Source organism: Rhizophagus irregularis, chromosome 10 (genome assembly GCF_026210795.1).
Source record: "Rhizophagus irregularis chromosome 10, complete sequence".
Taxonomy (NCBI): domain Eukaryota; kingdom Fungi; phylum Glomeromycota; class Glomeromycetes; order Glomerales; family Glomeraceae; genus Rhizophagus; species Rhizophagus irregularis.
The window spans coordinates 3,111,624-3,139,461 of record NC_089438.1 but is presented as its reverse complement, the minus strand read 5'-3'; the positions used below and the strand labels follow the sequence as shown (position 1 = coordinate 3,139,461).

At 26.0% G+C, this 27,838-nt stretch overlaps 7 protein-coding genes across 7 annotated transcripts; 3 read left to right on the top strand and 4 right to left on the bottom strand.

Annotated features, from left to right (window-relative positions):
• Positions 1 to 172: 172 nt before the first annotated feature.
• On the bottom strand, positions 173 to 870 carry OCT59_002182 (uncharacterized protein; the record flags this gene model as incomplete). The annotated part of the gene is made up of 4 exons (XM_066144326.1): positions 173 to 216; positions 280 to 315; positions 396 to 416; positions 486 to 870. The coding sequence occupies 4 exons, from the start codon at positions 868 to 870 to the stop codon at positions 173 to 175; spliced, it is 486 nt and encodes a 161-aa protein (XP_065995498.1).
• Positions 871 to 1,484: 614 nt separating this feature from the next.
• OCT59_002181 (uncharacterized protein) lies at positions 1,485 to 1,991 on the bottom strand (the record flags this gene model as incomplete). Its single annotated transcript, XM_066144325.1, has 2 exons — positions 1,485 to 1,838; positions 1,932 to 1,991. The coding sequence occupies 2 exons, from the start codon at positions 1,989 to 1,991 to the stop codon at positions 1,485 to 1,487; spliced, it is 414 nt and encodes a 137-aa protein (XP_065995497.1).
• A 3,701-nt stretch (positions 1,992 to 5,692) lies between these two features.
• Positions 5,693 to 6,633, top strand: OCT59_002180 (uncharacterized protein; the record flags this gene model as incomplete). The annotated part of the gene is made up of 3 exons (XM_066144323.1): positions 5,693 to 5,801; positions 5,901 to 6,470; positions 6,545 to 6,633. 3 exons carry the CDS (start codon positions 5,693 to 5,695, stop codon positions 6,631 to 6,633), a joined length of 768 nt encoding a protein of 255 aa, XP_065995496.1.
• Positions 6,634 to 8,345: 1,712 nt separating this feature from the next.
• Positions 8,346 to 11,509, top strand: OCT59_002179 (uncharacterized protein; the record flags this gene model as incomplete). The annotated part of the gene is made up of 10 exons (XM_066144322.1): positions 8,346 to 9,290; positions 9,368 to 9,728; positions 9,809 to 9,949; positions 10,061 to 10,093; positions 10,166 to 10,261; positions 10,334 to 10,368; positions 10,433 to 10,508; positions 10,608 to 10,780; positions 10,858 to 11,182; positions 11,253 to 11,509. 10 exons carry the CDS (start codon positions 8,346 to 8,348, stop codon positions 11,507 to 11,509), a joined length of 2,442 nt encoding a protein of 813 aa, XP_065995495.1.
• Positions 11,510 to 15,183: 3,674 nt separating this feature from the next.
• OCT59_002178 (uncharacterized protein) lies at positions 15,184 to 17,116 on the top strand (the record flags this gene model as incomplete). The annotated part of the gene is made up of 5 exons (XM_066144321.1): positions 15,184 to 15,373; positions 15,674 to 15,693; positions 15,781 to 16,651; positions 16,722 to 16,895; positions 16,983 to 17,116. The coding sequence occupies 4 exons, from the start codon at positions 15,184 to 15,186 to the stop codon at positions 16,808 to 16,810; spliced, it is 1,170 nt and encodes a 389-aa protein (XP_065995494.1). The 3' UTR covers positions 16,811 to 16,895; positions 16,983 to 17,116.
• A 1,525-nt stretch (positions 17,117 to 18,641) lies between these two features.
• OCT59_002177 (uncharacterized protein) lies at positions 18,642 to 20,568 on the bottom strand (the record flags this gene model as incomplete). Its single annotated transcript, XM_066144320.1, has 5 exons — positions 18,642 to 19,366; positions 19,452 to 19,776; positions 19,858 to 20,042; positions 20,131 to 20,209; positions 20,326 to 20,568. The coding sequence occupies 5 exons, from the start codon at positions 20,566 to 20,568 to the stop codon at positions 18,642 to 18,644; spliced, it is 1,557 nt and encodes a 518-aa protein (XP_065995493.1).
• A 1,881-nt stretch (positions 20,569 to 22,449) lies between these two features.
• OCT59_002176 (uncharacterized protein) lies at positions 22,450 to 24,719 on the bottom strand (the record flags this gene model as incomplete). Its single annotated transcript, XM_066144319.1, has 5 exons — positions 22,450 to 23,557; positions 23,631 to 23,982; positions 24,066 to 24,250; positions 24,329 to 24,392; positions 24,477 to 24,719. 5 exons carry the CDS (start codon positions 24,717 to 24,719, stop codon positions 22,632 to 22,634), a joined length of 1,770 nt encoding a protein of 589 aa, XP_065995492.1. The 3' UTR covers positions 22,450 to 22,631.
• Positions 24,720 to 27,838: the final 3,119 nt, after the last annotated feature.

Genomic DNA, 27,838 nt, shown 5'->3' with positions numbered 1-27,838 from the left:
GTTTAATATACAGTACGTAATAATGTAAAGATAAAATTAATTTGCCAATTTATAATTTATTTTTATTAAACCAGAATACATACAAAACCCATAAATAATAACTAGTATAAAAGAAATAATTTAATATTATAATTTTAATTAAACTAAATTCTTTGATTCTCATAAAAAAAAATCATTCAGTATTATTTTCTTCATTTTGATTAATTTCTTCAAGATCTACAAAGTAAGCAAATTAATAAGTATTAGCAAAATAAAGAACTAAAGAATAAATAATCTTACCTAATTCGTCTAATTGACAATCAAAACATTCGGAATCTATAAATTAATTAATATGATATTAAAACAATATAAAGATTTATTAATTATATTGATTTCCAATAGAAATAATTACTTACGTAATGTTGTTTTAGTAATGTCTATTAAAAAATAAAGTTATTAGTAATGCATTTTTTTTTGGTGACCAAAGTAAAGTTAAATTAAATTACCTGAATTTACTGGTTCTGGAAGATTTTTGAAATTTAAAAGTCTACTAGTATAGATTGCTTGTGGATGTGTTTGAATGTTATTAGATCTTTTTTCACTTCTTCTGTTTAATTTGATTTTATCATCATATTCATTTACTTGAGATTTAATATCACTATCCTTAAACCTAAAGCTATTACACCATTTATTTAATGTTTGATACAATTCTTTAGCAGTTGGTCTATTTTCTGCTTTAGCATCCCAACATTCAATAATTAATTCTGCAAGTAATTTTGGTGTATATTCAAAAATATTTGGTCTAAGTCCTTTACATATTTTAATAGCTAAAGCATGATTATGAGGAATATTATTATAAGGAGTTTCTTCAGATATATATTCATTAATCATTATTCCAAATGAATAAATATCAGATGCTTTTGTATATTGATATCCACGTAAAACATCTGGTGCTATATAAGGTAACACTCCATAAATTCTTCTTGTTTAACTAATTGCTTTTTATTATTTGCTGGTTGGCACATTCCTAAATCACTTATATATGGATGTCTATCACTATAATATAATATATTGCCTGAATGAAAATCTTTATGAATTTTTCCAGCATTATGAATATCTAGAAGTCCTCTTGCAATTTTTATTAATCTATAAAATTTTGAATAATAATCTGATTCATAATTCATATAATAATTTCTCAAATTTCCATATTCACAATATTCTAAAACCATCATATAATCTTTGGTATTTGGATCTTGAGTTATTCCATAACATTGAATAACATCAAGAAGATAAATCTGAAGATGAGTTTTAATCTAATAAAACATTGAAAGGAATTAATAAAATATAATATTAAGTAAATAAGTTACATTTCTTATTTTAATTACCTCATTTAAAAATTCTGTACTTATACAAGATGAATTATCCAAACTTTTTAATGCAACTTTTCTGCTATACCTTTTCCATCTATGATTTTTAATACCCCAAGAATCAATATATCCTTCAGGCTATTCAGCTGAGTAAATTTTACCAAATCCACCTCTGGTAATATAAGTAATATCTTTAAAATTTTCAAAAGGTATCCATTCAAGATATTTTCTATGGTGTACAGCATTAAGTTGTGATTGTTGTATAAATTCATCAATATCTTTATTTCCACTAGTCCAATTTTTCAATTTATCCTTAAATTTTTTAGCATTACAAGGTTGACACCAATCTTCTCCTGTGCCAGGTTCATTACATTCTCCACATATTCCATATACTTGTTTTCTTTTTTCTAAATCTTCCATATAAACTATTTTATCATCTACCTCTACTGCTGATTCAGCAGTTGAACCAATAGTAGAAATTGTAACATGTAACTTTTAAAATAAATAATTAAAAAAAAACATTATCATTGCTCAACTTAGAAATAAATAATGTTATATTATTAATGATAAAACGAATTGTTTTACCTGATATTCATCAACATAAACAAACTTCCATAAACTTCTTTTATTTTCTTTAGGATCCATTTTGATAATTCCAATGCTAATTAATTTGGATTGTATATATGTAGATTACAATTTACTTAGTAAATTCAAAGATAATATTTTTTTCTTTTTAACTGGTTAGCTTAAAAACTTTATTAGTAAATTCACATAATAAAGTGAAATGTAAAATTTTTTTTAAAAAATTACGGAATTCGGATTAAATTTATTTCAAAAAATAAGCCCTTATACAGCATGTGTAACATTCAAAAATTTGATATAAAAATTCTATTTATAGTAAATTGTTACGGGTGTTACGGCTGTTGCGCTACTATTGATCGGCATAAAAGAAAAAGGAAATTTTCAACAATCGGATTGAATGAACCCAAATAAAAATAATTCCTAACTTGTTGCGTTGCAACAGAATTAATATAGTTGAAATCAATATAACAATCAATATTTAGGTAAATTAAGATATATTAGTATCATTAATTATAAATAATTAAATATGTACAGAATAAAAAAAAACTTGAGAAGTAAATAAAAAAAATAAATAAATAAATTTCGGTTTGAAAAAAAACGAAAAAAAAAAATTTATTATATTTCGGTCTATTATAAGAACCGAAAAGAAGTAAGTTTATAAGAACTGAAAAACAATATAAAAAAAGCAAAAAGCCCATTATACTTTAACTGATGATGTGATCTGCTGCGGTCAATTGCATCATCCCGAGAGCCGACCAAATTCATTAACCACCACAAGGATTTGTGCTCATGACCATTTTAATTGGCGCAGAATCATCACGCATTTCACGTTGCACAATTCAAATTATTTATATGGGTAATATTTTTTTTGTAGATGTCAATCATCCAACTGATCAACTGATCTAAGCCATACCAAGATGGATTTCTCAATGGGGTAAAATTAGTAAAAATCATAAAATTTCGCATGATATAACATCCTTTTGGCGTTGGTGGTTCCCTCGGTTTGGGACGCAACAATACATCAAATAAATTGAAAATTTAATAAAAATTTTTTGAGTTAAAATATTTAAACGTAATTTATTAGATACTAATTAAAGCTACAAAATGACGTTGAGATTATCCAGTTTGGTTATCTAAATCAAAAGTTATTAACCTGTAAAATTCAGGTATTTTATATATAATTTTCAGATTTGATTCTGGTCAGTCATTATGATTTTTGCTGGAATATAAATAAAGTCTTAAAATTAATAAATTCAGCCGAATTACAGAGAAGTATTAACCACATGATTTATTTCTATCCAATCAACTTACCTAGCGTCACCTAGAAAAAATGGTAGCCGGATAGGTTTGCTGGCTACACGTGATTCGGAAACTGATTTCCGGTTACATTAATTGATTATAAATCAATTTTTACCTTTTTACCTTTTCATCAATATCTTTCTGTAATAATACTTACTTCGGAAGATGATGGCTATTCATGGGTTTATCGGAATAAAAATCAAAAAAAAGACTCTCTTCATATATTATATTATTGCAATTGTCGAATTGAACTTGGAAAACGGCAAGTAAAGCATCCTATATTAGATAAACAAAGAGACACATCTACCTATTTATAACGGTACCATTGTGAAGGAACAATAAATATAGAAATCTTATCAAAACTGGACTTAATCAAAGTTTAAAAATATTCTCATAAAATGTTACATCTACGACCAAGGCATGTTAATACTATGTATAAATTTCATATACAGATGCATTTTTAATCTTTACTAATGTCAAAATAATTTTTTTAGGCTAAAGAATTGTTAAAAGAATCATATAACAAACCAAAACGACATCTATGGTTAAAAATTGTTTGCAAAATTTCAGATTGTTGGAAAAGGTGAATAATTAAAAAAAGTGGCAAAATCGTTAATAAAACGACAATTTTATGGCAAAAATACCCTTGTCTACGCCTCCTTTACTTCGCCTTTCATTGGTAATATTGGTAATAATATGAAACAATGTAATCATGAAATAATTTGAAATACGTGTTACTATAGAAAAAGTTTCTCATTATAAACACTTGAGGAAGAGGATAGAAATTTCTGATCAAACAAAATAACAAACAACAAATTAAATAGATATTAAAGCACTAGAAAACTGTTGAACAATGCCAAAAACATGGAAAAACTTTAACAAAATTACAATGTATTGGGAATAAATAAAATAAATAATATCATAGCAATAAATAAAATTTCAGCAATTTTCTTAAAATACTTAAATATTTACTATATTAATTTATTCAGTTATTTATCGAAGTTTTTTTTACTACGTTATAATAAAAATTAACAAGCTAACCCAAAAATCGGTTTCCGAATCACGTGTAACCCGGAAAACCTATATCTTCCCGAGTATCACCGACACTTTTTCCACCCCCACGTGATTTTGTAATATTCATCACCGGCATCACACCCACCGCGTTTTCACTGTTTATATTTATCTGAGGGACTTAGTTATTTTTTGCCCCACAAAATTATTTTTTTCACATCCCTTTAAATGTCACCGGTCACGTGGGGGTGGAATTTTAATTATAAAAGTGTCGGTGATACTGGGGTAAATGAAAACCTATCCGGCTACCATTTTTTCTAGGCGACGCTAGGGTGGTTCTATCCAATCAAAAGTCAATATTAATTCAATCACGTGATTTTTATTTGAAACATATTTGATGATTTGTTGTGTCTCCCACTATAGTTATTCTAAAAATGTATAATGAAAATAAAGAAAAGAATTTCTCCGTAGAATTTTCCGCTACGTTTGCTAACTATCGTCAGGATTATTATTTTTAATGGAATTTGTGTAACGAAAGAATTCCTCTGTAGAATTTTCCGCCACGTTCGCTGCGCAATTAACGGAATTATCATTACCATCTTAGTAAATCAAATGAATTTATTAATGGTTAGTATATTACCATAATAGTATAAATATTGAAACTTTTATGATATTCTAAAAAAAAAATTTATTTGGCGCATGACAATAAAATAATATTATTAGTAATATCTTATTTTTCGTAAAGCATCATATTATACAATTACACTGTCACAATTATGGAAGAATTACATATTAGTGATGAGGTCTACAATCAAATAAACGAATTTCTACGTCCGGTATTAACTGACGAACAAAAATTACTAATTAATAAAGTTATACCATCAGAATTGTATGAAAGTTATATTAAATATGGATTATGTGAACGTTGCAGGCAAATTAGAACTCATTATACTTGGTGCCAAACTTGTAATTCTTTAATATTTAAAGAAAATTTCAAAAATTGGACAAGTGGAAATGCTAATATTGACAAATTTATTCAAGAAGCACAATTGAATGCTAAAGAATTTTGGCAAGTATTAGAATGGATAGATTATAGTCAATTTTCCAAAGTTAAATATATTGCAAAAGGTGGTTTTGGTACTGTTTATACAGCAATATGGAAAGAAGGATATATCGGTTCTTGGGATAATAAACTTAAAAAATGGAATAGGGATAAACAAAATTGTCGAGTGGCTTTAAAGTCTTTATATAATTCTCAACTTTTAGTACAAGAATTTTCAAAAGAGGTACAGTATGATATATATATGTACTTTTTTTTTAAAAAAAAAAAATAAAGATCTTGATAAAGACTTACAATTAATTATTAGGTTAAATTTCATTCGGAATTGAATTATCTTCCTAATTATATTAAATGTTACGGCGTATCCCAAGATCCTAATACAAAAAATTATATAATGGTAATGGATTACGCTTCTAGAGGTAGTCTTCGAAACTTTTTAAATGAAAGTTTTAAAGATATGAGTTGGAAAGATAAAATACTTTATATATCTTGGATTATTGATGGTTTGAAGGATATTCATGATAAAGATATAATTCATAGAGATTTTCATTCAGGAAATATCTTGATAAAAGATGCTCATAATTTTTGTATTGGTGATTTAGGTTTATGTGAAATAGATGATGGAAAATCTGTTAATAACGAAGACAAAAAAATATTTGGTGTATTACCTTATATTGCTCCTGAAGTATTAAAAGGTCAAAAATATACAAAAGCAGCTGATATTTACGCATTTGGTATTATAGCTTATGAGATTTTTACTGGATTGCCTCCATATTGTGATATACCACATGATCAATCTTTAGCTTCAGGAATTTGTAAAGGACTTCGTCCACAATCAAAAGATTATCATGTACCTCAACTACTCTTAGATTTGATTGAACAGTGTTGGAATACAGATCCTTTGAAACGACCAAGTGCAAAACAATTGAAAGATATGAACTCTAGATTTTTTAGTGATATATCTGTTGATAGAAGGGAAAAGGATCCCTTCTCAAAACAAGATCCTGATGAATCAGGAATATCTAAACAATGTGCTCAAGCAAATAAATTGAATAAAAAAGTAGATCAAAATAATTCAAAAATTTCGTATAAAACGCATCCACAAGCTGTTTATACTAGTAGGCTTTTGAATTTTAAAAATCTTTCAGATTCTCACAAATTTGATATTCCAGGTAATTTTTTTTTTAAAGAAATTTTCTCTATTTATTGTTAATTATAAACATATTGATTTTATTTCTTTATTCAGAATCTTTATATTTTGATCTTGATAGTTTTGATGAGGAAGAAGATCATGACGATAAGCTAAATATTTTATGTAATCAACAAAATGATTAATTTATTTATTTTTAAAAGATATTTTATTACCTTGAATACAATCTATGTATACCCTTTTTTCTTATGACCAATGATTAATAAATTATTTCAAATTTTATCATATATTAAAATTACTTATGGCATTTATTGACACGTCTCATATAATGTAAACCCTATTTAAAGATTAACAATTTGTAATAATAATAAGAGTAAAATACTAATAATGTCAGAACAAATGATAGTCCGAAGTGTAACGAAGCCACGAAGGACTATATACTTATACGCTTGATGATTACGTCATGTCCATTGATAAATGTTTAATTTCTTAGATGATTGAATAAATAAAAAAAAATTTAATTATATAAATTGTATAAAAATAAAATTGAAAAAATTATCCTAACTTTGATCCGCGTCTTTTCTTTTAAAAAATAAGTTTATGGCGAACGCAACAATCACGTGAACGTGACGGTCGTTGTCCGGTAATTTCCAATTATTCTGCTCATTTCAGGAACTGAACCAGGACCCAGAAATATATATATAAGGTTCAAGTGGCGAAAAATTTTTTTACTATGAGCTGTACGCAGAGACTTTTTATATAAGTAGTACACATGATTGACACCTGATATTGAAAATCCTGCAAAAATACGCAAATAAAATTTCAGACATTAAGTTATTAATTATTTTATCATGGCTTCTATATTATTTATAAAACCAAATACTAATGTGAAAAAATAGATTTTTTTCTAATTTACCATTTTTTCAATAATATTTTTTTAAAATTTCACTTTTTAACCCTTAGAAATTTCTTTCAATTAATACTAAATATTACAATGCGGTTAACGTACAGTCAATATATAAGATTAGCCAAATTTAGGCAAACTAATTTTTTACATATAAAAATTTCGACAATCTTGATGACCTAACTATGGATGAAAAATTCTTAGATTATACGCAAATCAAAACTTTACTCTGTCTAATTTCACTATGATGGCAACGCATCTGTGTACCCTACCCCTGTATATATACTGAGTATTTCTGGGTCCTACTGAACCTATGTTCCTTATTGTGATTTACTTCGGACTTAATACCGGTTTCCGTTTTCCTAGTTTATTATTAACTCTTGTACGCATTGTTTTAGAGCTAGAATTACCGTTAATGTCGGTCAGTCTCTTAAAATTTCTGCCGACATTATATAAAAGAAAAGATCTACATGGTTATTTATATGGAAAATCAACTCACTTTATGATCTTTCAGGAATATAGTTTAACACAAAACGTAAAATAATTTATATTGATCATAATTATAAACTGTGCATATAATCAAACTCAACAATATACTGTGTTACTAATGTGGACCTAAACAAATAGTCAGATGTCATCTGTGTTACCATTAAGATGTTGGAAGCTACTGTACATCACTACATCACTACATGCTACCGTCAGAAGTCAAAAAGGAAATTGCAACTATGCATTTGATTTATTGTAATTTCCTTTCTCGAATACTTATTTAAATATCCATATCGGCCAATTTTTGGAATGCTAACCAATTGACCAAAAGCGATTAGGTGTTTAGCCAGTGCCCAGTGATTTACATATATCTATATATAAAAAAAGGAAAGGCCCTAGACCAGGTGCGTCGATTGATTAGCATTCCAAAAAATCTTGAAAAAAAAAAATCTTTTCTCTTTTTCTTTAAAATAAAAAAGAAATAAAAGAAAAAAGGAAATATTAATTATGACAAATAATGTGAACTACGATGGCAAACATAAGGTAGTAGAAAATATGCTTGAAGGAGTAGGAATGTCGTTAAATGCATTGGAAGATACTGATACTGTGACTAATACAATAGTACCATTCTCAAAATTTATTCCATTGACAACGGAAGTAGTTAATTTATTAGATCAAATAATGGAATTATATCATTCAGCAGAACATAATAAAAGGATCTGTGGTGCTTTAATTGATAGGGTATCGGCAGCTGAATCGGCAATACGTAATTTAAAAATTCGTAGTGAACAAAATGAAAATTTCTTTAATCAAAAAAAATTGATATTATTACAAACATTAATAAATAATATTCACCAAATTAAGAGATTTGTTGAAGAAGTAGGTCAATTAAAAGGGTTAATAAAATATGCTCCAGTCAAAAGTATAGAAAAAAAATTTAAAGAATTATGCGGAGATTTTGATAGCAATGCAGCAGCTTTAAATTTTGCTAATACTGTTGATTCACGTAATCAAGCTGAAAATGATAAAAATGCTTTAAGACAAGATATGGATTACCTTATAAAATATATTGATGAAATTTTAGGAGGTATGACTAATATTAATAAATACGAGGATACAAGTGAAGCTCGTGGAAATAAGATCAGAAAATGTGTTAATAAAAAAAATGGGGAGATAGTAGGATTTAAATGCATTGCGGATGAAAAGGATAATGAAGGTTCTATGAATAATGTTAAGGATCAAATTTCCATATTGGAAAAATTACTAGTTTGTGATAATATTTTAAAATTTTATGGAGTAATTTATAATGAAGAAAGATGGTATCTAATAACCGAATGGGCTGAACTTGGTAATTTAAAGGAATATTATAATAACTATGATTTTGATGTTAAAAAGAAATTGAGATTTGCTGCTGATATTGCAAGAGGTCTAAATTTCCTAAGAGCCATTAAAGTAAGTGAATTAATAAATTCCAAATTTTTAATCTTATTCCATCAAATAAATTCTCAATATATCAATTGTTTATTTAGATTGTTCATAGAGACATAAGAGCGGAAAATATTTTAATCACTGCTAATGAAATTGCTAAGATTGCAAATTTTAAATCGAGCAGAACGTTTGATCGGGAAACGAAGGAACTAAGTGCAATACAAGAAACTGTTCGTTACTTGGCCCCTGAAATGTTAGGACAAAGAAGAGTAAAATATACTACTAGATGTGAAGTTTATAGTTTTGGTATTTTACTTTGGGAGATTGCTGAACAAAAAACTCCATACGAAAATTACAATGATATTTTAAAAATTACCGACCTTGTTGTTAGACAAAAGTATCGGGAACCATTTTCTTTAGGTAACGGTTTGCCAAAAAAATATCAAGAAATTGCAAAAGAAGGTATTTATATTAAAATAATTAGTTATTATATTTAAAATTAAAAAGTTTTTTCTAAAATCCCTTTCGCTCTTTCATCTTAGCTGTTGAGCATGATCCAAGTTATAGACCCGGATTTTCAAAAATTTTTACAACGCTTCAAGAACTTTATAAAAATTATGGGATACCATCGCTTCTTTCTTCGTATCATGGTAAAGTTTTGAATCAAAAACAGCAACCAGACAGTAAGTTTTAATTCGACCTTATAGTAACTATTCCTATTTTACTAGAATATAAATTAAGAAAAATTGCAGGCAGTAATTTAACTTTTTAATAATAATTTTTTTTTTTTACAGAAGTAATAGCAAAAGCGAATATTAATGATTCAGGTATATTTTGGAAATAATTTAATGAAAACAAGTTTAACTAAAAACTGATGAATATTAGTTTAAATATAATAGGTAATTATTCGGATTGGTTAGAAAAATCAATTGCCGAAGAATTTATCACAAATTATGATTATTCAGAATTTGAGATAATACGAAAGATAGGAAAAGGTTCATTTGGAAGTGTCTGCTGTGCTTATTGGAAAAATACCGATTAAGTTTTTGCCTTAAAAAGTTTCAAAGGTGTTAAGACTACATTAAAAGAAGTTGTTAATGAGGTATTAAATTTATATATAAATTTAAAAAATATTTTTTGATTTTTACTAATTAAATTTTTTACAGATAAAATTACAAAAAAGAGTGGATTTTCATGAAAATATTTTACGATTTTATGGAATCACAATGATAAAAAAAGATGGTAAATCTGCATATAATATATAATATTTCTAATTTTTTTTTTAAAAAAAAAACATATTTAATGAATAGTAATTAATTTTTTTTAATGTATATCTACTAGATAAAATTCAAAAATACGCACTTGTTTTGGAATATGCTGATAGCGATACATTAAGGACTTACCTACGTGATCATTTTAATGACCTCAGATGGGATGATAAATACCAGTTTGCGTTCCAACTAGCAAGCGCGATAGAGTGCATACATAAATGTGGCATTATTCATTGTGATTTGGTAATGATTTAAATTTTCTGATTTTCAATATTGATTTTAGCTAATTATAATAAACTCTTTTCATTTAAATAAAATAGCATTCTGACAATGTATTTATACACCAGAAAAAGATAAAACTGGCAGATTTTGGTTTATCAAGAAAGATTTCTAATTCAAGTAATAATTCAAAAATGTTTGGTTCTATACCATATGTCGATCCAAAAAAGTTAAATTGTCAGCAAAATTACAAATTGAATGAAAAGTCTGATGTATATAGTTTCGGTGTTCTAATGTGGCAAATTTCAAGTGGAAAACAACCATATGGTGATAATTATGACGTAAGTCTAGCTTTATCAATAATAGATGGAAAAAGAGAAGAAATTATTGACGGAACTCCTGCTGAATATAGTAAATTATATACAGGTAATAATAATTAATTCTATTATTTAATTATTGTTTTAATTAACGTTAAAATTATATTCTATTTGATTAGAATGTTGGGAAAATGAACCAAATAAACGTCCAGATATGCAAGATATCGTTTCTACTCTTAAAGCTATAATTTCTCCTAAACAAAATGATACAAACTTTGACTACGTTAATGAAAAAGACGTTTTATTAGAAAAACCAAAAGCAATCCTAAAATTGAATGAAGAAACTATAGATATAAATAAGAGTTTAGCAATATGTTCTGATATTACTATATCAAACAATGTCGAATCTGAGAACAATTTAAGCTTGCAAAATTAATTATCTAATTTTTATATTGGAATTGCATATTAATGTAGTTACAATTTTATTTATTATATTTTGTTTTACTTATTTAGAATCTTCCCAATTAAGTGGATTAATAATGTCAGTGCATTAACTAAATTGGATGATGAAGACAATTAAAGTTTATGATTTTATTTAATAGGGGATAGACTGGCCCTATTTTGTTCAGTCTGATAAGCAAAAATTACGTTCCTGATCGTGTACGACTCGCTTACATTCTTGACCCGGTCAAAATATGTTATGCATGACAAAAATGTTCTTTTCTTGACCTGCAAAAAAACATTAACGCGTTTTTATTTTATCTTATTTTCATATATATTTTTTCATTAATATGATAACAAAATTTTTTATTTATATTCAACATTTTTTTTTATTTTAATCTATTAGTTTTATGCGGGTTGTGATTAGTATTTATTACATAGTTACTTGATTTACTTTTTTTCTTAAATGTAATTTATCATCTTTCGTAAATAAAATAAATTAAATTAAAATATTGGAAATTGCTAACCGTCGCCTGGGCGATTGTCATTGTCGCCTGGGTGATTATCTGGGTCTTCGATCACGTGACAGATTTAATATTTTGATTGGCCAGATTGGCCACATGATCGCGTCATGTTTAGAATCTCGTTTTCGTTTCCTCGGTTCTTTCGGTCTCAAGGTATTTTCCTTTCTTTTACTTTTATTTCTAACTTACATTCTGCTTACACTTTGTTTCTTACTACTCTATTTCATTATTTTTAGGTCCTTTAGTCCTTCCGGTTCTGCAATTAAGGTTCAGTTGTTTTTCACTTTACGTTTCGTTTCTTACTCATTTTTTTTTTATTTATTTTGTTTCTGTTTCATATTTCATTTTTCACTAATTTTATTTCATTTTTTTTTTAGATATTTTAGTTCTTTCGGTTTTACAATTAATAAAGGTATATTTTTTTATTTTTTTTTATTTTTTATTTTTTTTTTATTTCGTTTCTATCTTATATTTCGTTGCTTACTAACTACATTTTTTTTTACTTTATGGTTTTTATGGTTTTTTTTTACTTGGTTTCCTATCATTACCCAACCTCCTATCATGATCATTTTTTTATTTTTTGTATTACTTCTCATTATTCCATCCTTTCGTCTCCCATTATTTTCTATTACAACTTTTCATCTTCTATTATCTCTTTTTCTCTCCTGTTTACTTCCCATCATTTCTTTTTGTCTCTCATCACTCCTTATCGTCTCTCATCACTCCTCTTCGTCTCCCATCACTCCTTTTTATCTCCCATCGTCTCCCATCACTCCTTTTCATCTCTCATCATATCCTATTTCTCCTTTTGTTTTTTAATCTTCTATTTACTTTCCATTACTCCATTGTTGCTTCATTATTTTATTAGAATCTGTCTCCTTGATAATTGTAATTTACCGTATTTTGCGGTATATAAGCACCCCATTTTTGCACTTGATGCCGGCCAAGATCCTCATAATTTTGGCCAAAATCGCCATAATTCTGGCCAGGGGTGCTTACTTTCGGGGGGTGCTTACTTACCGCAAAATACGGTACTTATCTTTTTTATTTATTTATGCGGAGGGGTGATGATATGGTTACATGGGTCAAGAAGGTAATTTTTGCGTCCGTTGTTATTGTTTTTTTATTTGTATCACTTCATTAAAAATAAATATGGTGATTTTTTCTTTAAAATCGTAAATGTGTGACTTAAACTTTAATATTTGCAAATAAAATTTAGATTATTTTGAATAAACATATTTGCAAAAAAATTTTTCTAAAAATATCTTCGCAATAAAATTTTAAGTTTAACCGATCAAGTTAAAAAAATCAGCCATTGGCCGATTAATAAATTACTATATATTGTACATCATGTGACAATTGTGACATATTTGAAAAAAAAAATCCAGGCGATGATCGCCAGGCGACGGTTAGCAATCCCCTAAAATATTTTAATATTTTACTACTTGCCCATCAAGTAAGAGAGTAATAATAACATACTTATATTTTATTTGCCATGCAGTATGAATAGGTCTAGTTTTTTGATGGTATTAGTAGGAAATAAATGTAATAAATTACACGATTTATATGATTATACAAATAACAATGAATTGTGTGCAAGTGTTATATGAAATATTATTATTAAATGAAAATTTTATTTATCATACAAAACAAATGTTGCAGTGAAATTTACAAATTCATTACAAAAACAATTTCGTAGTAGTTTATTGTTACATTGTTACAATTACTTATTTATTTTTTGTAACAATAGATCGTTATGAACTTATGATTAATTTTCTAGGAAATTTTTTTCTAGAGGATGTAATTTTTTTTTAATGCCTACAATGAAATTTTTTAAGTAATTATGTTAGCCTATTATTGAGCTTGATACAAAAAAAAAATATTATTATTAATAATAAGAATCAGGAAAAAGTAAATTCGGGAAAACAAAATTCGGTTTGAAAGAAAAAAGCCAAACCGAAAAAGGAAAAGTGGAAAAAAATTTAAAAGCCAACCGGAAAAAAATAAAAAAAAAAAATGAAAAAAATTCGAAAAAATAAAAATGAAAAAAAAATATTTGTGGGGAGGAACAAAGAGAAAAATCGGGTTGAAAAAAGAAACCGAAAGGAAAAGGAAAAGGTGTTTCGAAAGAAAAAAGAGGAAATTTGAAAAAAAAAGAACCATTTGTAAAAGATCGGTTCAAGAAAAAAAAATGAAAATTAAAAAAAGGGAAATTTAGATCAGTTGGAAAAAAACCGAAAAAAAACAAATCATTATATTGCAATTTGATAAAATATTATAAAATATTGTAGAAAAAAAAATATTAAAGAACAACTGAAGTTATTGTGTTAAATATTAAATATATCTTTATTGTTTATCGCATTATCAATTATCACGTTTTGGGTCAAAGAAAAGACCATTTTTGCCATACATAATCATGCGTATTCTGACCGGGTCAAGAAAGTAAGTCGTACAGGATCGAGAACGTAATTTTTGCGTCTGATAGATTGTAATTATTTAAATTTGTTTTAAACGATTCTACAAATATTAATTAAAGTCAAATTTATAAAAACCGGTAACATAAAATGATTATACAGTATAGCACGGTAGTAGTGCGGTACTAATTAGTGTAACCTCGTTGTTGTAAATCCGATTGGATCCTACATAAGACTTGAGGGAAACTGGTAATTACCCGATCTTCACTTCTGTCGCATGTAAATTTATGTAAAAAATATTTTGAATCATAGAAAACAAAGAAATGTAATAAAAAAGCGTAGTTTACAAATAAGAATTTTTTATTTTATATTTTACAAAAGGAAATTGTTTTATAAAGAAAAAAATTTGTAATTCTTTATTATTATAAACCTTGAAATATGTTATAAAGTAACCTCTTAATTTCTTAATTGTTCCTAGTTATTCTAAATTATGTATTTTCAAAGTCAATAAATTCAAAGACGCCATTTCAACGAAAATAAAAAAAAGTTTCTCCGTAGTTCGTACGCTGCGTAATTAAATGTCAATGGATTATCATTACTATATTAGTAAATTAAAATGAATTTAATAATGGTTAGCATGTTACCATAATAGTATAAATTAAAATACATAATAGGATAAATATTGAAACTTTTTTTTTTTATTATTATCAGTAATATTTTATTTTTCGTAAATGGAAGAATTACATATTAGTGATGAGATTTATAATCAAATAAAAGATTTTCAACGTCTGGCATTAACTGACGAACAAGAATTACTCATTAATAAAATTATACCATCAGAATTGTATGAGAGTTATATTAAATATGGATTATGTGAACGTTGCAAGCAAATTAGAACTCATTATACATGGTGTCAAACTTGTAATTCTCTAATATTTAAAGAAAATTCCAAAAATTGGACAAGTGGAAATGCTAATATTGACAAATTTATTCAAGAAGCACAATTAAATGCTAAAGAATATTGGCAAGTATTAGAATGGATAGATTATAGTCAATTTTCTAAAGTTAAATATATTGCAAAAGGTGGTTTTGGTACTGTTTATACAGCAATATGGAGAGAAGGATATATCAGTTCTTGGGATAATAAACTTAAAACATGGAATAGGGATAAACAAAATTGTCGAGTGGCTTTAAAGACTTTAAATAATTCTCAAATTTTAGTACAAGAATTTTCAAAAGAGGTACAGTGTATATATATATATATATTTTCTTATAAAAAATAAAATATAAAATAAAAATCTTAATACAGACTTACAATTAATTCTTAGGTTAAATTTCATTCAGAATTGAATTATCTTCCTAATTATATTAAATGTTACGGCATATCCCAAGATCCTAATACAAAAAATTATATAATGGTAATGGATTTTGCTTCTAGGGGTAGTCTTCGAAACTTTTTAAATGAAAGTTATAAAGATATGAGTTGGAAAGATAAAATACTTTATATGACTTGGATTATTGATGGTTTGAAGGATATTCATGATAAAGATATAATTCATAGAGATTTTCATTCAGGAAATATCTTGATAAAAGATACTCATAATTTTTGTATTGGTGATTTAGGTTTATGTGAAATAGATGATGGAAAATCTGTTAATGAGGACAAAAAAATATTTGGTGTATTACCTTATATTGCTCCTGAAGTATTAAAAGGTCAAAAATATACAAAAGCAGCTGATATTTACGCATTTGGTATTATTTCTTATGAGATTATTACTGGATTACCTCCATATTGTGATATACCGCATGATCAATATTTAGCTTTAAAAATTTGTGAAGGACTTCGTCCACAATCGAAAAATTATCATGTACCTCAACTACTCTCAGATTTGATTAAACAGTGTTGGAATGCAGATCCTTTAAAACGACCAAGTGCAGAAAAATTGAAAAATATGACCTCTAAACTTTTTGTTGATATATCTGCTGATAGAAGGGAACAAAATCTCTTCTCAAATCGAGATCCTGATGAATCAGGAATATCTAAACAATGTGCTCAAGCGGACAAATTAAATAAAAAAGTAGCTCAAAATAGTTCGAAAGTTACATATCAAACGCATCCACAAGCTGTTTATACTAGTAGGCATTTGAATTATAAAAGTCTTTTAAGTTCTGAAGCTACTCACAAATTTGACATTCCAGGTAATTTTTTTTTAAAAAAGTTTTCTATTTATTTTAATTATAAATATACTGATTTTACTTCTTTATTCAGAATCTTTACATTTTGATCTTGATAATTTTGATATATATGAGGAAGATGGTGATGATGAACCAAAAATTTTAGGTAAGCAACCAATATGATTAATTATTTATTTTTAAGTAGATTTTTTATTAACATGTATCACATAAGAACCCGAAGATGATAATCTTAATGCATGAATTTCAGGTAGTAGTTTAGATAAAACTTTCCTTTTTATGTTTTTGATATTTTTAATGTATTAATTAATTTTTTTTTTTACAATTTAAAAAAAAGGTTGAACGTCCTACGATTAAGATGATTTTGATGAACGAAGAAGCCAAAATTTATATTTTTATTATTTACAAAAATCTTATTCTTCTTTTAAATTATTCACATTTTTATAAATAAATTATATTTATTTATTATTCAACATCTTTTGATTATTAAATTATAAAAATATTTCATGCTAAATTCGTCCTGGATATTTTTGCCATGAAATTTGAGTCTGTTAACTCTCTTCCTATACGTATCTGATCATGACGCACGAAAATTACCTCATAATGCGGGTGAGGATCGATTTGCATCAGGCGGGCTGCCTCTTCATTGGTTATAGCTACTTGTGCTTCACGGATTTGGCGGATTTCTTCCTCATATTCCTGCATTTTTGCATTAGAGCGCGGATATGGAATGAACTTGGGGCACTTTTGAGTTTGGCTTGTTCAGAATTATATATCTGCAATATTTTATCTACATGTGAAACGAGGTTTTTGTTGCATCGGTTAATTTCTTTCTCCTAAATGCATAATTTAATAATGAAACATTACAATTAAGTTCTTACATTTATGTGGTTATGAAGTGAGCTTGGAGAATTGTAAACACGGCACGACTTAATTTTGAGGCGACAAAACACGTGATTAAAACTAATTTTATCACGGGTGCGGGATTACTGTTCTTAAAGTTGCAAGTACGATTTATAAAAACTAAATAGCATTGTTTTTGTATGTACAGTTGTATGATATGATAAACACTTTTTTATAATGCAAGAGTAAAATGAAGTAATTTTTCATTTAAAATTATTGATCTATGTTGCACTTTTAGAAGGTTCTAGTGGAAATGAATAAATATATGGATAAATAATATTCACATTAAGAAAAGATAGATATTTTAATATGTAACTTTATGACAACGGTCAATAATCAGCAAACAATTTGGCTATGTGATATAATAAATTTCACGATAAACCGATGTTTTAATATTTTATCTTATATATAAACATACAAAATTCGCTATATCAAACTTATAAATTTTGATATAGCTATTTTTTTCAGTGAACTGGAGGGTTCGTTATGCCGAGTTTTGATTGTAGTAAAAAAAATTGTAATAAAAGAAATAAAAGGTGTTTATTCGGAAACGGTTCTTAAGTTTTTATTAGCAAACGATCAGAATTACGACAATATTACTGCCTCTGGCGCTCTGTAACGTTTGTACTACCTATTTACAAATATCAAAAAACTCATTTACAAAAAAATTAACGAAAACGACTGTAAAATCATTGCTATTCCTCCTATCCCTTAAATATCAGTGAAAGTTTGGCACAATTTCATCAAAAAGACAATTTGTCAGATGGCCAAATTATCCGCAATACAATTCAATTTGTAAATTTCTCGATCAAAAAATTTTACCCACTTCCGCACCCAGCAACCCTCTAATTCCCATTTATATACCCAATAAACTATATACAAAAATAAAATATACATCTATATATATTAAATAACAATGTATATTAAAATTTATATGCTAAAAAATTATATAAATAAATGCTATTTTAAAATTGTTAATAAACGCCATATAAAAAATTTGCATAACATTTAATACCAATATTATTACCTAACATCATCATTGAATATTCTCATTTGGTTGTAGCTCACAAGCTCTTTACTAATACCGTCTTCATCATAAGTGGCCAAGATTATGCACAGCTACCAAATGTCCATTATTTACAGCTTTTTTATACCAATAAGCAGCAAATTTTAAATCTTTTTTAATACTTAGTCCATTTTCATAAAACCAACCTAATTTATATTGTCCCATTGCATAATCTTTATTAGCTACTTTTTTGTAATATTCGAATGCAAGTCTTTCATTTTTTGCAACTCCATATTTGAATCCAAGTCTTTCATTTTTCGTGAATCCATATCCAAATTGATAACAAATCCCAACATAAAATTGTGCTAATGCATGGTCATGTTTAGATGCATCAATAAATAAAATAAATGCTTTTGCCTTAATCTCAATTGTTCCAATTCCACAAAATTTTAAATAACCAAGTAAAAAAATGGAATTTGCATTATTTTGATTGCATAATAACCAATTATGGAATATTATTGAATCTGTACTATGATTATTAATATAATCAAGAACATGTTGCTTTACCACACTTCCTTTATTAGTCTCCTCACAAATGAGATCGACTATTTCATTAACTATTATGTTCAAATCATTCTTTGACATTATGCATATCTCATTTGTATTTGTACGATTTGGAATTAAATTTACACTTGGCATGGGATTAATTTGATTGTCATTTTGTTGATAAATTGGATTTGGAATAAATTTTCTTAATCTATTAACAACTTCATCTATAGATGGTCGTTCATTTGGTTCTCCATTCCAACATTCTAGTAATTAATAATATATATTTAATACTTGATTAAAAATACTAAATACTAAATAAAACAATTAATATAGTGAAATATAACTTGCCGGTATAAAGATTAGAATAATCAATAGGAGTATCAGAAATAATTACTTCTCTTCGACCTTGTGAGATTTTATACATTAAACTAAAATCATAATTTTCTTCATGAAATGGTAATTTTCCACTTGATATTTCCCATAACAGTACACCAATACTGTATATATCACTCTTCTCATTTAATTTTAAATTACCCATTAATACTTTTGGATCAATATAGGGAACCTTACCAAATAAATTCAATTTTGAATTAGATGCTTCATCAATCCTTTTTGATAGACCAAAGTCCGCCAGCTTGATAGAATTTTGATGGAGCAACACATTACAAGAATGCTATTATAATATACAAACAAAGTAAGTTAACTTTTAGGAAATAATCATCTTGTTGTTTAGTATTAAAAAAAAAAAAATTACCAAGTCTCGGTGAACAATTCTCGCTTTATGCAGACATAGTACAGAACAAGCTAATTGGAATGCTAATCTGTATTTATTTTCCCAAGTAAGGCTATGGAAGTTGTTTTTCAAATAATCACGAAGCGTACCACCGTCAGCGTATTCCATTACTAACAAATAATCTTTTGTTGGATTAAATATATTTTCTAGTAAAAGTAATTATTATTAGTTATTGCGTAAATAAGATTATTTCATTCAACTTTGACTGTTATAATCGTAATTAAAATATTTTACCAGTTCTTAACTTATATTTTGTAATTCCGTAAAGGCGAATAATATTATCATGGAAATCTACATCTTGTTGAAGTTTAATCTGATTTTAATATGAACGTACAATAAGTGAAAGAATTAAAGAAAGTTTACAAAAGGAGTACACATAGATAAACTCTTTTAAAAAAATGTATCAGATATTTATAATAATGAAATTACCTCATTAATAATTTCTTTCAAAGTAATGTTAAGATTAAAAAAAGATTTTAACGCCAAATAATGATCAAAGCTCTTCCAATTTGCACGGAAAACCTTTCCAAATGCTCCGGAATCAATCTCTTGAATATTTTCAAAATTTTCAAATTCGTAATATTTAATATGTTTTTTATTGATAGCATCTTCAATCCAATTAATACATTCATCCATATTTTCATTACTTTCGTTATTTTCGTTATTTAACATTTTATTTTATTAGAAATAATGAGTGAAGTAAAGCAATATAAATTTGGTGAAAGTCCGAATAAATCTATTTAAGGAATTTACTTTACGTAAATCAAAATAAATTGTTGATCAGCCGCAATAATTAATGTTATACAAGGAATTTTTTTTAGAATTCTATACACAATTTCTAGAAGTTTTTTTCAATGGAAATATGAATTTATAATTTTTTTTCTTAGTTTATTTTACTTGAATTTTCTGTACATATACTAAACGCACATTCACATGAAAATAGTCAAAACGAATGAGGAACTTCACATACATTATTGAAGGTTACATGAACAATTTGACCATTTCAAAATATAAGTCATAAAAGTTACTTAAGCTAAGTATCTATAAAGTCGTATGGGATAATTTGATATTATTAAGCGCAGTAATTGACAACTTTACATAGCGTCGCCCGGAAAAAATTGTAGCTGGAATTCCGATTCATTTTCTGAACCTCACGTGACTTCGGATACTGATTTCCGGTTATTAGTTAAATTTGTTTATTTCTCCTTTATTCCCCTTTTGCCCCTTTTACTATATAACAATGTGGAGGCAACTGTGCTACATTATTTTATGATAAAAAATTGGGAAATTTCTTTATAAAAATTGAAATTTTTTTTTTATTTTTCAATAGAAAATTGGCCAATTTCTTTTTCTAAATTAAAAAAAATTTTTATTATTTTTAATAAAAATTGCTCAATTTATTCTATTATTAAAAAATTAAAAAAAGTGTCTTATTTAAAAAAAGTAGGTAAATGTTTTTTAATTGTTTTAACAAAAATGTTGTAAAAACGTTTTTTATTAATAATTTTCATAAAAAAAAAATGCGAAAACGTAAATAAATTAGTTGCCTGTGTCACCACGTTAAATTAAAATTAAAAAATGTTCATATTTTTTTTATTCCATAAAACATAAAATAAAACAATTTTTTTTTTAATTTATTGCTAAAATAAATAATATCTTGCTTTAAACTTAAATAGTTCCCATTTTTTTTTTTTAATAAATTAATTAATTTCACTAGAAAATATTAGAAATTTTTTTTGTTTTGTGTAAAAAAATTTTTTGATGATCAACATAAAAGTAAGAAATGTAAATTTCTTCATGATCTATCAAGTCAATAGTGGCACAGAAGAACTCAGCGTCTTATGTACTGTACTAAGTACTTTTTTTTTTTAAGATTAATGATAAATGGACCTTTTTTTACCAAAATGGCTAGATCAATAATAAATTAGGGAATGATTGGCAATAGAAAATTTCTAAAATTTCTTGCCGGAGTTAAAATTTTTGACAATGATCAACAAATGATCAACATAAAAAATATCCACAATTGTTGTAAATTTTCGATAAATGATTATCTGGGTGTAAAAGTCAAGAAACTGATTTTAAAATTATTTATGGGTGAAATCATTAGAAATTCGTTTGGTTATATATATATATATTTATTTATTTATTCCTTTCTACATTTAATGAAATAATCCATCTCATGCATCTTGTACCTGTGAAAATAAATAAGTTCTTTTATTTAACATAACAAAGAAATATTTTACAATTAAAAATTGTTTAATTTTAAAAAGGTACGTATTAATTAATATAAAAAATAATAAAGTAATGTTAATATTCTTAATGTATCTATCCATTTACAATTTATTATCGGCAAGTGTAACATTCATGATTTTTATTTTAACAATTGAAAAAAGTTAGCTAATTTTGACTGAGTTGCTATTATGATATTATCTACCAAATTTCGAAAAAATTAAATTCTATGATTTTTATTGGAATTTAATAATTTGTGTACTATGCATATATAAAGTGCAGACTTTTAATTATTTTAAAATTTACTAATTACATTTTATGTTACCAAGTAAAGTTTTAAATTTTATTATATTTAATGAATATTTCATTATTTCTTCAATGAGTCTGCTATATTATCAATAAAATTGATACTTTACATTATTTGATGAGATTATAAATTATCTGAATATGCTATATTTATAGAAAAATTATGGAAAACATAATGTAATTACAAGTACTATATTCTTTTAATTTATTAAAGTATTTAATTTATTTTGAGCATCTTGATATCCTTGTTCTGCAGATTTTGTATACCAATAAATTGCTTTATTTATGTCCTTTTTAACTCCATCTCCATTTTCATACATAGTAGCAAGATGACATTGAGCCATATAATGTCCTAAATTTGCAACTTTTTGGAATAATTCAAGTGCCTTTTGTTTATAAGCATTGGTTCCAATTCCATAATAATAACAAATTCCTAAAAAATACATTCCAGGTGTATTTTCTGAATTTGCAGATTTTTGATATAATCTAAATGCTTTTTGTTTGTCAATATTAGTTCCAATTCCACTATAATAACAATTTCCTAGATTATACATTCCGCGCGCACTTCCTAAATTTGTTGCTTTTTGATATAATTTAAATGTTTTTTGATAATCAATACTGGTCCCAATTCCTGCTTGATAACAATATCCTAAACTAATTATTCCAGATACATTTTCTAAATTTGCCGCATTTTGATATAATTCGAATGCTTTTTGTTTATCAACATTAATTAGAATTCCAAAATGATTAAATACTCCAAGTAAAAAAAAAGAATTTGAATTATTATGGTTATTTAATAACCAACTATAAATTTCTTGTAAAATTATATTATGATTATTAAGGTAATTAATAATTTTATGTTTTCTATCATCCATTTCTACATTATCAAGAAGGAGAATTATTTCATTAACTATTATGTCAATATTTTTCTCTGATGATATTGAAATTTGTATTTCTTTTGTATTCATATTATTAAAATTTTGAATAAGTTTGGACATTTCTTCATGTAATAAATTATTACTAGGAGTTTCAACAACATTTTGCTGTTCACTTGATAATTGGACATGTAATTTTGCAACAACTTGATTGATAGTTGGACGATTATCTGGTTCATTATTCCAACAATCTAAATATAAAATAAACTTGTAATTAATAACTGTAACTATTATTAACATAATAAAATTTTATTTGTATTTTACCAGTATATAATTTTGTATAATCATCAGGTGTATTGGGAATGGGTTTTTCTCTAAGACCATGTAATATTTCCATAGCCAAACCAACATCGTATGGCTCATTACAAAAAGGTGGCCGCCCACTAGATATTTCCCATAAGAGTACGCCAATACTATAAACATCACTCTTTTTATTCAATGAATATATTTGAACTTTGTTGTTGCTATCTCTTTTTCTATTAAATGTTTGTGGATCAACATAAGTAACCATTCCAAATATTTTTGATTGAATATTGGAAGATTCATCGATCCTTTTTGATAATCCAAAATCAGCCAATTTAATGGTATCCTTATGAACTAATATGCTATTAGAGTGCTATTATTATTAATTGGAATAATATTAAGTAATAATCTTACAAATAGTATATTTTAATAAAATGTTAATAGTAAATAACTTACCAAATCACGATGCACGATCCCTTCATCATGCAAAAATGATATAGCATTAGCTAATTGAAATGCTAGATTTAATTTACCATTCCAAGTAAGATTTTTATAACATCCATCTAAATAGTTTCGAAGGGTACCATTATTGGCATATTCCATAACTAACAAGTATTTTTTTGAATTGTTGCTTTGATTTTCTTTTTTAAGAAAAAAATTTATTTAGATTTTTATTTTATTTTATTAAAATAACTGAATGTTCAAAACATTTATAATACCTGTTGTAATGCCATAAAAGCGAATTATATTTTCATGAAAATCAAATTCATGATGAAGTTTAATCTAAACAAAAATAGAATTGACAAATTAGGAACATAATTTACGTTAATATATTATAAAGACAAATATATAATAGTAGTTAGTTACTTCATTAACAATTTCCTTAGCCATGACATTGAAATTAGAAAAAGATTTCAATGCTAAATAACTATGATAACTTTTCCAGTTTGCACGATAGACTTTTCCAAAATTTCCAAAACCAATTTCTTGCATATTATTAAAATGATTATAGTCATAATATTTAATTTGTTTTTTCGTAATAGATTCTTCAATCCAATTAATCCATTCATTTGAATTATCAGTAATTTTAAGTTCAGTGTTATTAGACATTGTTTTTAAGTATAGAAAAGCGGTAGTTTTTTTACTATGGAAATAATTTCGAGTTTGAAAAAAAAGAAAAAAAAAAATTTGGACTATTTATAGAAATTGGTGTTACGATAAAGGCGTAATTTGTAAATCATGACTGTTCATCAATAAATTTAACGCACTTCCATTTTGTGGGCGTGGTTTTTTCATCACGGAGGTGACAAAATGACAAATAGGCAAAGTCCACCGTCCTCGTCAGTCACGTGTGCAGTGACAAATAAATGTTGAGATTAAATTTGAAAATTGACAATAATTTAATTTCCACGATAAAATTGTTAATTATTTATTTAATTGTAAATGTCATAACACCAAATTTCATAATTTTTAATGATTATCAGATGATTCAATGTAATCTTAATATATCCAATTTTTTTTTTTGAAATAGTTTTGAAACGCTTTTATTCATTTAATTATTAAAAAAATTTTTTTTTTCTTTAATATTTTTGTTCCTTACGTTATAATATTTAACTAGGCATATCATACAAATTTGAATCTGATTACTTGAAGTTTATCAAGTTAATTATGATGTAATCATTCAGATTGGAAGAAGGACCTGAAATTTCTCGTGCATTCTAATTTTTCATATCGTAGCTAGATCCAATTGTCGTACATCCTTTCTATAAAGATATCATGCTTTTAATTAATTTATTTTTGTCTTATGATCAAATATTTAAATAAAGAGTAACATAACGACGTATAAACACTTTATAGTATTTATTTATTTTTGTAATAAAATAAATTATTTGAGTTATGTCATTTTAACGAACTGATTTAGAATTTCGTACGTTAACGGATAAAAAGAATTATAATCTGCGTGGATATTTCGTTTTGAAAAATATGTCGTGATCGTCGTGATTAAACTTTTTAATATTCTATCACGCTAAATTATTTTATAAAATTCACTTATAAGAATATATTTAATGAAATATTATTTAAATCTGATCATTTTCCTAAAATTACTACTTTATTCATTTTATTTTAAGTCCCTTACGTACTTTTTTGGTTCCGGTTTTAGCAAGTTGTACGAGTTTTAAAGTTTACAGTCGGTAAGAAATGGTAAGATTAAATGATGGGCTAAAGCAAGCGGAACATTACACAACATTATACAACATGTCATTTATCCTTTTAGATCTGATGCTGTATTACAGTTATTTTATAATTAACTAAATACAGAATTGTGTACAAGGCAACCCAATTTTTAATTGGTATACTTTCGTTGCATGTTTCATTAAAAAAAATAAATAAAACGAATAAAAATTTAGAAGTTGTTTGTAATTATAACTCAAACCGATTATGTATATGACTGTTTAGATAAAAATTAATCTTAATTAACGTAAAAGAATTTAATTCTCTGGCTAGTACTTCAATTTATAATATTATAAAAAAAAAAATTTTACATGCAAGAAATTTGTCTCACTTCAACCAAATTTATGTTTTATATTGCTTTGTTAAATTGTTTGTTTAATTATTTATCAAGTTTGCTGTACAATATATAAAATAAAAATTAATCCAAGGCGAAGTAAATATTTAGAATATCTTAATAAAAATCTAAAAATTTTTCATTTCATAATTCAATAAAATTTTATAAAAAATATTCCTTATGATAATTATTAAGAAATAATAATAATGGAAACGAGCATTCCATATTACAATGATATTTCTAATTTATTAACTGAATTAACCTATTTTTTTTTTCATTTAAATTTATATATTACAAGTATAAAATAAATCAGTACCACATACTCGGGTAGTACAATTTTTTGATTTACATTATGTAACGTTTATTTAGGTTATATGACTTGCTTGATAAGTAAAGTGTTATGACGTTATGACACTAACTTCTTTTTCTTTCTTTTTTTTTGTTTCAGATTTCATTCTTATTAAAATTTAAGCATGTCTTATATTCGTGAAAAATTAGTTTGGGCTGCAATTAATAGAGCGTTTGCTTTAATAGATTTTGATATTTGCAATAATATACATAAACAATATGAATTTAAAATACAAACAATTCTTGCTGATGAATCGCTTACAGAAAATGAAAAAGCTAAAGCAATAAAAATTTTGTGAAAATTGTGACAAAGAATGTTTGGCTACATTGTTTTGTGAGCATTGTGTTCGGAATTATTTAAAAGCAAATTTTTCAAACTGGACATCTGGAAATGATAATATTGATAATTTATTACAAGAATGTCAGATGAAAGTAATTACTCCAGATCAAGTACCAGAATGGATTCCATATAATAATTTTCGAAATATTAAATATCTAACAGAAGGTGGATTTTCCGAAATTTATACAGCAGAATGGATTAATGGATGTTATAATGAATGGGATTCTAAAGAACAACGTTTAAATAGAATTGGAGAATCTGGATTAATACAAACTGTAGTACTTAAAAAATTAGAAAATGTTGAAAATGCAAATCGAAGTTGGTTAGAAGAGGTTTGTAATCTGGAAATATTTTAAAAAGATAATTTGTACTTAAAAAAGTTTAATACCACTTTTTTTTTGTAGGCTAAATCACATTTAAATATAAGCAATAAGTGGCCAGAAATTGTCCAATGTTTTGGATTAACACAAGATCCATCTAATGGGAGTTATATGCTTGCAATGAATAAAATGGATATAGATTTAAGAAAATATTTACAACAACATCATAATCAACTAACCTGGAGTAAAAGAATTCAAATTGCCGCTAATATAATTTTATCACTTTGCAGAATTAATTATGAAAATGCAATTCATAGGGATTTACATTCTGGAAATATATTATTTAGAGATAAATTTTATATTAGTGATCTTGGATTTTGTGGACCTGCCGATAAACCATTAAAAAGTATATATGGAAATCTTCCTTATATAGCACCTGAGGTTATTATTGGAAAAGAACAGACTTTTAAATCTGATATTTATAGTATTGCAATGCTTATGTGGGAAATTTCTTCCGGACAACCACCATTTATTAATTATGAACATAATTATGATCTTGCTATGAATATTGTTAATGGTATAAGACCAAAAATTGTATCAGGAACTCCTTTAGAATATAAAAATTTAATGATACAATGTTGGGATGCTAATCCAT